We start from the raw sequence: 12,829 nt of genomic DNA, 5'->3' as shown, positions 1-12,829 counted from the left end.
AAGGAGAGTATGGAGCAAACCCACAAGAAGAAATGAACAAGAGAGACTAAGATAAAGGGCTTGTGAGGGTGTCCTAGTTACTGGGTCCATTCATCCCTGTGATTTGGTTACAGGAAATTGCTCATTTTTACTTAAGTCAACTTGAGTTAGGTTTCTGTCTCTTGCAACCAAGAATCCTAACTTATAAAACACACCACTGAATAAATATAAGCAATGTTTCAAGAATTAGCTAGAATGCAATGAAATACGAATTTTGAACCTGTGGTTGGTTCTTTGATTACAAGGTATAAGATAGAAATTCCAAACCATTCATTCCACAGTATTAATACCTAGCTGCTGCTGCTAAGTCGCTTCAGTCATGTGCGACTCTGTGTGACCCCATAGACGGCAGCCCACCAGGCTCCCCCTTCCCTGGGATTCTCCAGGCAAGAACACTAGAGTGGGTTGCCATTTCCTTCTCCAATGCATAAAAGTGAAAAGTGAAAGGGAAGTCGCTCAGTCGGGTCCGACCCTCGGCGACCCCATGGACTGCAGCCTACCAGGTTCCTCCCTCCATGGGATTTTCCAGGCAAGAGTACTGGAGTGGGGTGCCATTGCCTTCTCCTTTAATACCTAGCATGTACCTAATATTCTGTGTTAGGTGCTGGAAACGTAAAACACATCAAACACAGTCTCCCCTTGCAAAGAACTCTCAGGCTGGTCGAGGGAGATGGAAAAATACGACATGAAAAGAGTGCTGTGATAGAAGCAAACATGTCTTATTATGGGAACCTTCAGGAGGGGCACTAACTCTGATGAGTCGAGAACTTAGAAGTGGAGGCTGCCGAAATTGAGTCTTGAAGGACATTAGATGGATAAAGCAGGGAGTTAGAAAGACATTCTAGCTGGATAGAGCGCTAGTAGACTTAGCACGCGAAGAAGGCAATGGCACCCCACTCCAGTACTCTTGCTTGGAAAATCCCATGGACGGAGGAGCCTGGTAGGCTGCAGTCCATGGGGTCGCTAAGAGTCGGACACGACTGAGCAACTTCATTTTCACTTTTCACTTTTATTTATTGGGGAAGGAAATGGCAACCCACTCCAGTGTTCTTGCCTGGAGGATCCCAGGGACGGGGGAGCCTGGTGCTGCTGCTAAGTTGCTTCAGTCATGTCCAACTCTGTGCGACCCCAGAGATGACAGCCCACCAGGCTCCCCCGTCCCTGGGATTCTCCAGGCAAGAACACTGGAGTGGGTTGCCATTTCCTTCTCCAACGCATGAAAGTGAAAAGTCAAAGTGAAGTCGCTCAGTTGTGTCCGACTCTTAGCGACCCCATGGACTGCAGCCTACCAGGCTCCTCCGTCCATGGGATTTTTCAGGCAAGAGTACTGGAGTGGGGTGCCATTGCCTTCTCCAGGGAGCCTGGTGGGCTGCTGTCTATGGGGTCGCACAGAGTCGGACACGACTGAAGCGACGTAGCAGCAGCAGCAGCAGACTTAGCTCGCACGCACAGAGGCTTCGTGAAGAGGACTAAGTTAAGTGAAGTGAAGTCGCTCAGTCGTGTCCGACTCTTTGCGACCCTATGGACTGTAGCCCACCAGGCTCCTCCATCCATGGAATTTTCCAGGCAAGAGTACTGGAGTGGGTTGCCATTTCCTTCTCCGTGGAGAGGAATAGTAGCCTAAAATTAAGACCCTCTTGGGCTTCCGGGGTGGCTCAGACAATAAAGGATCTGCCCGTGATACGAGAGACCTGAGTTCGACCCCTGGGTCAGGAAGATCCCTTGGAGAAGGGAACGGCTACCCATTCCAGTATTCTTGCCTGGAGAATCCCATGGACAAAGGAGCCTGGTGAGCTACAGTTCATGGGGTCACAAAGAGTCGGACACGACTGGGCGAGTTTCCCTTTCACAAAGCACTCCTAGTAGTGCGTTATTACGGAGTGTAGAGTACTAGGGGTTAGTGTTACTGATGGGGACAGGAGTGTGGCCAGGAGGGAGGAAATGGAGGCTGGGGTTGTGTCTTGAAGATCTTGTGAAAACTTGGGACTTCATTCCTAAAACTTTGGAAAGCCACTAATGGATTTTATGTAAAGGAGTGACATGATGCTTGAAATGTCATTGTACAAACAGAGATGATAATAGGTACCTGGGAAGGTTGTTGTAAAAATCATAGAAAATATTTAAAGCTATGATTACAGTGCTTAGAGATGGTCAAGGCCAAAGAATGCACCCTCTTTGTGTCCAGATGTTAAAAACTCAGAGTGGAGCATCTATTAGTAGGTATCATTGTGGCAGATTTTTACCTGAGACTTAGCTTTCTCTAAGGTAATCCCCAGATATTCAGTAAAGTGAAATCTAGATTCAAGGTCAGTCTCAGGACTGGCTAGACCATTCAGGTTTCCTGCAAACCAGAACATTTAAGACTGAGCTGGTGTTTTCAACATCATCCAGGAACTAGAAAGGCTACAAAGAGCCACTGTGAAATCTTTTCAGTATCTGAGGACTGGGGAATAAAGTAGTCTATAAATGACTTATGAATTTAGTTTTATATTAGTTTTTTTTTTAACTCAATAAATGTTCTTGGACAAAAAACTAAGCCTAAAGAAATGCTTCTTCTGGGTCACAAGTTGGCATAATAAGGGAGAAATACTTCATTGCAACATAAAATATCAAATGAATCTTTTCTATGTTAAAGGAAGGCGAGAGAGGGGGTAAATGAGAAAATCTAGTTCACCCTAGGCTGTCAAACTATTGCGAGATTTCTCTCTGGTGCTATAAGTCACTGGGTTATGCAGTAGATTTCACTTTCTGACTGATTGCAAGGGACCCCTCATGCTCCTTATGTAGGTCAGTGATTTAGAAACTTAAAGGGATAAAAGTAATTATTTGGAAAATAATTAAAATGTAATCCTTTTATTTTAAACAATTAAATTTATCTTACTATCTAATTTTATGTTAAAGACAGAGTTTATTTCAAATTAGAGGAAAATGAAAAATATCTGAAAATATAGCTTTGATAGAATAAGTTTGGAAACAGTATCTATTTGTTAATTAAAACTTTTTTTCTGTGTGTTTTTATCAGATAGTTTTTAGGGCTTTAAATTAACCACTGAAACATATTCTTCATGATTGTTAACATTTTTCCAGGTAGGTGACCAAAAACTTTTTAACAATTTAGAATATTTTTCTTTATAAAAAGGTTAAATAAGCATATATGCACATGTGTATATTTGCATAGAAAGCTTTATAAAGACTATATGAGATACTACTAACAGTAGTTTCCTTGAGTTTGGGATTATCAGATGCAGAGGGAGGGATAAATTTAACTTTCACCTTGTATTCCAATTTACACAAGCATGTATTATTTTAATAATTTAAAGAACTAAATAAAAGGAATATTTTTCTAAAATATATATGCATAATCTTCATAGTTAATAGCTGTATGCTTTCTCCCCTTTGAGGTCTATTTGCCAAATCACAGTATACCCATACATTAATATTTGTTTTGTATACATGTACAGTCAAAGATACATAAATGACCTTGAGATTGTAATGCAATATGTTGACTGAACTGCAAGGGCACATGTGACTGAAACATAGTGCAATTCACATGTATAATAATCCAAAAATTTCAAAAAGGAAAGAAGGGTTAACAGGTATTTTTGTATGTGAAAATTTAGACATGGAGTAATTTTATGTTCCTATACATTTTTCTGTTTCTATATATTTAACATTTGATTATTAAAACATCAAATTACTTCTCCTAGCACATTATGAAACCCTACTAGTAAAGCTTTTTTCATTTTCAAAATGTAGCAGGTGTCCAGAGTAATTTATTTTTTCCAAGTAAACCATTTAGATTAAAAAGTGAAGCCTGATTCTAGATATTAGCCTCAAAGTAAGACAGAACTCTTGAAAATTCCTGAAAGATTGCTCTTTTAAAAATATTCTTAATATAGATATTCTGTGTTTAATAATGTTGTAATTTATAAATTCCATGGTCACAACAGCTCATTTTACTCTGTAACCGTGGGCAACTTATTTAATCTCACTAAGCTTCAGTTTCCTCATCTTTAAAATGGGGACAATAAAGGACCTAGTTCATAAGGTTATTATGAGGATTAAATATGATAATACATATAATATGCTTAATGTCATTTGTGGTAAATAATAAGCTCTCAATAAATATTAGCTATTATTTTGCTTACACTTCACTATTCTTTTAATCATTTTAGCATTTCCCAACATAAACTCTAGGTTTTGAAATATACTCCTTTAAAACACTTAGTAGAGCATTTTCTTTCCAGTTGTTATATTACTAGTTTAATTTTAACTCCTAGAACAAATAGTCTCATCTTTTCTGCCATGTAACACAAAATCAACTGTGGAATACATTTATTTCAATTCTTGCATTTAATGTGATTTATCAGTTAGCTAACATTTATCTACCTCATTATTGCTAAATATCACTAAGAATAGCAATATCAACAACAAATACATGTTTGAAATGGTCATGCCTTAACATTAAGTTCTGAATTGGTTGCATATGGTCAGAAAAAGGGTTTCAACAATTAAATTTATGAAGGACTGGCTTTCCACAGAATGAAAGTAAACTCATATTCTTTCTGATGTATAGCTGTAGATTTAAGAATAGTTAATTTAAAAAGTGCAATATTTAAGGAAAATAATTGGGTTAATACAGTAATATTAGCTTAGGTAAATAAAACATGCTCTACCTTAAGTATGAAATCTGAGGATAGAACTTGTGAATTAGACTAAAATTAGTTGAGCTGATTTCAATAAAAAGTTATTTAAATGAAACACATTTTCATAGTTTCTTTTAAACTCCTGCTCTTTATATTCTGAAAGTATACTATGAAGTCAGCTGTACAGTACCTTGATCAGGTTGTGTCCCACGGTGTAGACAGCTGCTAAATTTCCCTTCTCTCCAGGAGCGTGGATACCAGTCCCATACCCATGCCAAGCGACTAGATATGGGTTGTGAATTGTAATCCAATATTTGACACGGTCCCCAAATGTCTGGAAACAGTATGTGGCATAGTCATTGAAGAAATCTATTATGGTTTCATTTTTCCACCCCCCATATTTTTCCTGGAGTGCCAAAGGCAAATCCCAATGATATAAAGTAACTATAGGTTCAATGTTTCTAAGTACCAGAGCATTGAGAAGAGTATCGTAATACTGGAGACCTTTTGCGTTGACAGCTGATACTATTCCACCCGGGAAAAGCCTTGGCCAGGAAATTGAAAATTGATAGAAAGAAACACCTATAAAATCCAGGGCTGATAAGTCCTTTTCCAGAAAAATGTAACTGTCACTGGAACTATTCATGCTGTTGACATTTTTAAGGTGAGTATGGATGAAGTGATCCCATATAGAAGGTCCTTTTCCGTCTGCCTTCCAATTTCCTTCCACTTGAAATGCTCCAGTCCCAACGCCCCAGAAAAAGTTTTTAGGAAAAGTGTCATAGAGAAACAGCTGACTTTCATTTACCGGACTGAAATTAGGATTTTTAGACCATATAGTTCTTCCGTCTCCAGAGAATCCAGTAACAGCTCGTAGGAGGATAAACGCTGACAGGATGACAGATCTTTGCAGTCCCCCGCTGGACATTGTTTTCCTATAGCGTATGTTTCTTTCATCGGTGCTGAAGAAAATCCATTCATTCCCTGGAGATCATGCCGCACAGCCTGGCTTCATTTGCCACTAACTGCTCGACTGTCTTATCAACGCTTCAGTAAAAAAGCTTGTGATTGTAAAGCTCTGTCAATGATTAGCTTGAACTGTGAGACTTAGGATGGGTCAGGGAGAGCAACGTAATTTGAGGGAGGTGGCTCTATTGCACTCACCAGCATGTTGCCTTCTCTCTTATTATTGGAAAAATTATATGGAAATGCATCAGTGACAAATAGTTCAAATGTGTAACTTATATATAAACAAGGAAGAAAATGCCATAGTTTCTCTGTCGCCTTTCATAGTGATGCAAATCTTTTCTGGCTGTTTTGGACATTATTGAGTAAAGTGTATACCTTTTCTATTTTTGTAGGTTTTGAGTGGTAAATTTATGTTTCGCATTTCAGAAAAAGCAATTTTATGGACAAATAAACAGCATTCCTATATGCCAATAATAAAGAATTAGAAAACATAAGATATTATATGTTCATGAAAATTACAACACATTTAAGAATAATCTTATTAACTACTGTTTTATTTTAAGAAAAATTTTAAAATGCATTTATAAATTAAAAAATGAAGGAAGAAATATACAGCACTTTCTGGGTGGAAACATTGAATAATTTCCAACTTAATTTATACATTTAATTCACTTTTCACCAAAGTCCTCTGATCCCAAATTTTAGTTCAACAAAATTATTGTGGAAATTCACTTAAAGAATAAATACACAATAATTACAAAAAAAAACCTGAAAAAATAGTGATGCTGTGTACTACCTTCAGATATGAAAACATAAAGAAAAATTTAAAGAGCATTGTCTGGAATAAGAATAAGTATAAATAAGTATTGTACAGAACCTATAGCCTCCAAATGACCCTGGTTATTTGGTCATTAGTTAAAATTTTAAAAATTTGAAGCATTACATACTAGTGAGAGGCAGAGTGGTTAATGGTTTGGCCTCTACAGTTAGACTGCCTGAGTTTAACAGTTGTGTGGCTGAGGACAAGTTTTTCAGCTTTCTGCACCTCAGTTTCTTTTCATGTACAATAAGGCATAATAGTAGTATCAACTGCCTGAATTATTGTGAGATAATACATGTAAAGCACTTTGAATAGACACACATAGTAAGTGCTCAATGGACACCACTCTTACTTCTATGTGAAAAGTGATGATTATTCAGAAAGTGGTGCAAGGATTTAGCATAGAAGACACTAAGTTCTGGCTCCTGCCTACATGTCTAGCTTCATTTCTCATCCATTAACCACACGCAACCCCCTTCCCTGCAGCGGTAAAAGCCTTTAATGAGCTATGCACACGCCCGTTGCCCCACCCCTGTGCCTTGGTCTGTGTGCTCTCTGCATAGATGTGCTCTCCCCGCTTCAGTTAGCTCTGGTCTACCCGTTCTTCAAAACTTCAGTACGTCTTCTGGACAGCCTTTCTGACTCCCCCATTGGATTTTATTTTTTAAAATTATTTTGTTTATTAATTTATTTTTGGCTGTGCTGGGTCTTTGCTGTTGCTTGGGCTTTTCTCTAGTTGTGGCGAGCAGGGACTACTCTCTAGTTGCAGCCACGGACTTCTCCCTGGAGCAGCTTCTTTTGGTGTGGAGCCCAGGCTCTCCAGTGCGCGGGCTTCAGTAGTTGTGGCACACAGGCTTATTTGCTCTGCGGCATGTGGGATCTTCCCAGATCAGGGATTGAATCTGTACCTACCTGCATCGTCAGGTGGACTCGTCACCTCCTTATATTATTTATTTTTAAATTTAGATTTTAAGAAGGTTTTAGCTTATTGGCCCTCTCCTGAAAAAAATCTTCAGTCACTGCAGGTAAAGTCACCCCATCTGTAGAACCTATTCCACCTGTTGTCCAGGCTCCAGCTCGCTTTTTGCCAGTGTCACCATTGGCCTTACAGTCCTGACTTCATCCTGTGCCTGCATTCCTTTGGCTGTTTTCCTGAGGTATGCTTTTCATACAGGCCACATCTTGCAGGTCTGTGTCTGGGTTCATTTTTGGGGATGTAATCCAAGGAATTGTAAATCAACTGTCTTGTCACCATAAAATGGGTTCTTAGTCCAAATACCAAGATGACATCTGGTGTGGTTTTATACATTTTAGCTAGTTTTTCCTGACTTTCTGTCTTAGGCACTGCTGTGTCCCCAGGGTGAAGGACATTTGTTTCTACTGAGGCAGTGGTTTGGTCATGAACTTCCTGGTCCAGATGGTTACAGTGACATTCATGATGGAAGCTGATCCTCAGGCAGGTCAGGAGGAAAAATAGCCACTCTGATTTGATTTAAATGAATATTCTCTGTGTTTCCATGGCAGCCCATGTTTTCGCTGTTATGACACTTAACATAGACTACATTTATCTGTATCTTTTGTTTGACTGTAATCTCTGTCTTTTAAAAACAAGAGCCAGGGTCAAGGAGCGCGTCACGGAGGCGACGGCGGCGGTGGCGGTCGGGCCTAGTTGTGTCTCTTTAAAAAAAAATAAAAATAAAAATAAAATAAACAAAAACAAGAGCCATTACTGTTTGGTTCCCTATTGAATATCTGGGGCCTAAACTTGTGTTGAATGAAGGAATGTAGCAATGATAGACTATGCATACCTCTATCACTGCATTTATCATGTAATCCCAGAACTGTTTGTCTCTCTTACTAGACTGTAAGAATATCTCTTATTTAAATTTTTATCTTATCAGAGTAAATGCTTAATCATTGTCTGTTAAATGAATGGAGTTGATGCAATTAGTTCCCTATTTTAAAATTAAAATTTCCTAGGTCTTGAGACAAAATTGACATATAGGGCTTCCCATATGGCGTAGTGGTAAAGAATCCACCTGCCAATGCAAGAGATGTAGGAGATGCAGGTTTGATCCCTGGATGAGGAAGATCCCCTGGAGTAGGAAATGGCAACCCACTCCAGTATTCTTGCCTGGGAAATTCCATGGACAGAGGAGTCTGGTGGGATACAGTTCAAAGTGTTACAAAGAGTCAAATATGAATGAGCAACTGAGCACATATGCACACAAGTGATATATAACATTGTTTTAGTTTAAGGTGTACAAATAATGATTTGACATATGTATATATTATGAAATGATTACTAAAAAATTTTTTAATGTAATAATTCAGAACCTCATAAATATATTTATTTCAAAAATATACAGCCACAGAAATTTAAGATGGTAAATTTTATGTTATATGTATTCTACCACAATAAAAAATATATATACATTGGGAATTTCCTGGCAGTCCAGTGGTTAGGACTCTACACTTTCATTGCTGAGGGCTCAGGTTCAATCCTTGGTCGTGGAACTAAGATCCCATAAGCCACATGGTCCCACAGAAATCTAGAAGGAAACAGAAGTAAAAATGAAATTATATAAACATATGGTTTATAGGATGATACATATATTTGAGCATACATAATTTATAATTAAAATATTTGAAAAAATAAAAAATTGAAAAGCTAATAACAAACTTGAAAAATGAGCAAATCTAGAAAGCTAATGGCCAACTTTTTATTATATAAGTAATTCATTGCAAATCAATAAGAAAAATAAATAAATGGGTAAACTACATGAGTAAAAAATATACAAGAGAGGAAATTGTAACTGTGTAGCTACTGAAAAACTTTTAATGACTGGTAATTAAAAGCACTTACAAAAATTACTATACAATATTTTCTTTATAAAATTATCAAAAATATACCTAAGTAATAAAAATCAACATTAATGAGGTTGTAAGACATTGCTGATTAGAATATAAACTTGCACAATACTCATGGAAAACAATTTTTAATATTTCATGAATCTTAGATTTTATTCTATCTTTGAATCTAGTGATCTCTGAAGTATAATAAAGTAATTAAAAATATATAAAATGCTGTGTGTGCAAATATTTTTATAGCAGCATTATTTATGACAGAAGGAAATTAGAAATAATTTAACGATTCATTCATAGGGGAATAATTACCTAAAGCATGAAATGTCCATTTGATGAAATGTTTATCATTAACGTTTTCAAAGAATATGTAGTAACATTAAAATATTGAAGATAAAAAAAAGTGAAAAAAATCCAGGCAATAAAATGAATAATCAGTATGATTATAATGATGTAATAAAAACTATAACCAATACTTAGAATTATAAGAAAATACCCACATTTTTGGCTTCCCTGGTTCATTGGTAATAAATCTGCCTGCAGTGCAGGAGACATGGGTTTGATCTTTGGATCGGAAGACCTTCTGAAGAAGGAAATGGCAACCCACTCTGGTATTCTTGCCTGGGAAATCCCATGGACAGAGAAGTGTGGTGGGCTGCAGTCCATGGGGTCACAAGAGTCAGACGTGACTTAGCAACTAAACAACAATAACAACAACCCACATTTTTTACCATATTGCATTCGGTAATATATCACACCATTTCTTGGTATTTCCCCAAATGAAGTAAAAATTTATGTCCACACAAAAACATGCACATAAATATTTGTAGAAGCTTTATCCATAATTGCCCAAAATTGAAAGTGATGTCATTCAGTGAATGGGTAAACAAAGCTGTGGTAAATGGAATATTATTCAGTGATAGGAAATGAGCTATCAAGCTTGGAAAAGACATAGAGGAGCCTTAAATGCACATTACTAAGTGAAAGGAATGAATCTGAAATGGCTACATACTATATGATCCAAACTATATGATAAGCTGTAAAAAGATTATTGGTTGCCAGGTACCGGGGAGAGGAAAGCGTGAATAAGTGGATTGCAGGGGATTTTTAGGGCAGTGAAATAAGTATTCTGTAGGATCTTGTAATATTGAGCCCGTTAATCAAAACGTATAGAATGTACAACATAAAGAGTGAATCTCAATATAAAGTATAAACTTTAGTTAGTAATAATATATCAATATTAGATTATCAATTATAATAAATATACCATGCTAATGCAAGATGTTAAATATGGGGGAAATGTGGGGGAAGGGAGTGAAGCAATTTATGGAAACTTTGTAACTATAATTGCTCAAGAAAAAGTATTAATTAAAAAATAGTTTGTTAACAAACACTAGGTTTTGAAATGTATACTGAGCATTTTTTAAGTTAATTTGTTAAATTAACTATAGTTGGTTTACAATATTGTATTAGTTTTAGGTATACAACTTCAGATTCTTTTCATTACAGATTATTAGAATATATTGAATATAGTTTCCTGTGCTAAAATGTAAATCTTTGTTGTTTATCTATTTTATATATAGTGGTATGTATCCCACCCCTTTTCCCTTTGGTAACCATAGGTTTGTTTTCTATGTCTCTGAGTCTGTTGTCATTTTGTAAATAAGCTCGTTGTGTCATCTTTTAGATTCTAAAAATAAGTGATAGCATATGGTATTTGTTTTTCTGACTTCACTTTGCATGATGATTTCTAGATCCTCCTGTGTTCCTGCAAATGGTAATATTTCATTCCTTTTTATGGCTGAGTAATATTCCACTATATTACTCATTCAGTTCAGTTCAGTTGCTCAGTCGTGCCAACTCTTTGTGGCCCCATTGACTGCAGCATGTCAGGCTTCCCTGTCCATCACCAGCTCCCACAGCTTGCTCGAACTCATGTCCATTGAGTCAGTGATGCCATCCAACCATCTCATCCTCTGTCGCACACTTCTCTTCCTGCCTTCAATCTTTCCCAGCATCAGGGTCTTTTCCAATGAGTCAGTTCTTCACATCAGGTGGCCAAAGTATTGGAGCTTCAGCATCAGTCCTTCTGATGAATATTCAGGACTGATTTTCTTTAGGATGGACTGGTTTGATCTCCTTGCAGTCCAAGGGACTCTCAAGAGTCTTCTCCAATACCACAGTTCAAAAGCATCAGTTCTTCGGTGCTCAGCTTTCTTTATGGTCCAACTCTCACATCCATACATGACAACTGGAAGAAAAACTAGACTAGATGGACCTTTGTTGGCAAAGTAATGTCTCTGTCTTTTAATATGCTATCTAGGTTGGTCATAGCTTTTCTTCCAAGGAGCAAGCGTCTTTTAATTTCATGGCTGCAGTCACAAACTGAAGTGATTTTGGAGCCCAAGAAAATAAAGTCTTTAACTATTTCCATTTTTTCCCCATCTATTTGCCATGAAGTGATGGGACTGGATGCCATGATCTTTGTTTTTTGAATGTTGAGTTTCAAGCCAGCTTTTTCACTCTCCTCTTTCACTTTCATATTACTCAAGAACCCCACATCTTCTTTATCCATTTATCTGTTGATGGGCACTTAGGTTGCTTCCATGTCTTGGCATTTTTAAGGAATAAAAGAGAAAAATAGATGAAGAAATTTTATGATGACAATGACTCAATACTGAGACAAAAATTTCCAAATATTTACAAAAATAGATTATGAATTTATGAAGTATTTCTCATGGCTTAGTGAATCAAGACTAGAAGCTTCTTTTTTTGTAAACAACTATCAAATATTTTTTGAATATTTTACTCATAAAAGGATCCATCTTAGGTCCTAGGAGAGGACTATATACATCCCTGCCCTCGCAGAGTTTACAGTTTAGTCAAGGAAAGAAAGAATAAAAAACATAAAATGTCTAAGAATTTAGATAGTGTCCGCCACCTACCAGGTGAGTGGGGCAGATCTATACACTCTAGGAATTCTACATTCAAAGCACCACTTCATAATGCTTTGTACAAATGACAGAATTTTATAGTTGAGTGGGTCTTTAGAGATCATCTGGGTCAACCCTTTATTTTATAGATGAGGGCTTTGAGACCAAGATATTAGAAGCCAGAATTCATCATTTAATCATTCATCTATTCATTCAACAAATTTTTATTGAGTATCTCCTATGGTCAAGCACTTTGTTGGAGGTTGGAATTGAAAACTGAAGATGTCACAGTTTTCACTGATTCAACTCACAGATTCAAATCTTATAGAAACACATTTGTGCTCACTCAGTTGTGTCTGACTCTTTGCAGTCTGATGGACTATAGCCCGCCAGGCTCCTCTTTCCATGGAATTTTCCAGGCAAGAATACTTGAGTTGTGTGCTACTCCAAGGGATCATCCCAACCCGGGGATCGAATCCACGTGTCTTGCGTCTCCTGCATTGGCAGGTGGCTTCTTCACCACTAGTGCCACCTGGGACGCACAGAAGCACATAGGA

The 12,829-nt window shown here is 37.2% G+C and overlaps 1 protein-coding gene across 1 annotated transcript in view; it reads right to left on the bottom strand.

Annotated features, from left to right (window-relative positions):
• The window catches only part of KLB (klotho beta), a 34,495-nt gene extending 28,763 nt beyond the window's left edge, over positions 1-5,732 (bottom strand). Inside the window, exon 1 of the mRNA XM_019962602.2 lies at positions 4,876-5,732. Within this exon, the coding sequence (XP_019818161.2) occupies positions 4,876-5,613 (738 nt within the window). The 5' untranslated portion in view covers positions 5,614-5,732. The remainder of the gene's footprint in view (positions 1-4,875) is intronic.
• Between the last annotated feature and the right edge of the window lie 7,097 nt (positions 5,733-12,829).

This window comes from Bos indicus, chromosome 6 (assembly GCF_029378745.1).
Source record: "Bos indicus isolate NIAB-ARS_2022 breed Sahiwal x Tharparkar chromosome 6, NIAB-ARS_B.indTharparkar_mat_pri_1.0, whole genome shotgun sequence".
NCBI lineage: Eukaryota > Metazoa > Chordata > Mammalia > Artiodactyla > Bovidae > Bos > Bos indicus.
Note: the sequence above shows the minus strand (reverse complement) of the source record. Positions and strands in the feature narration are given on the sequence as shown.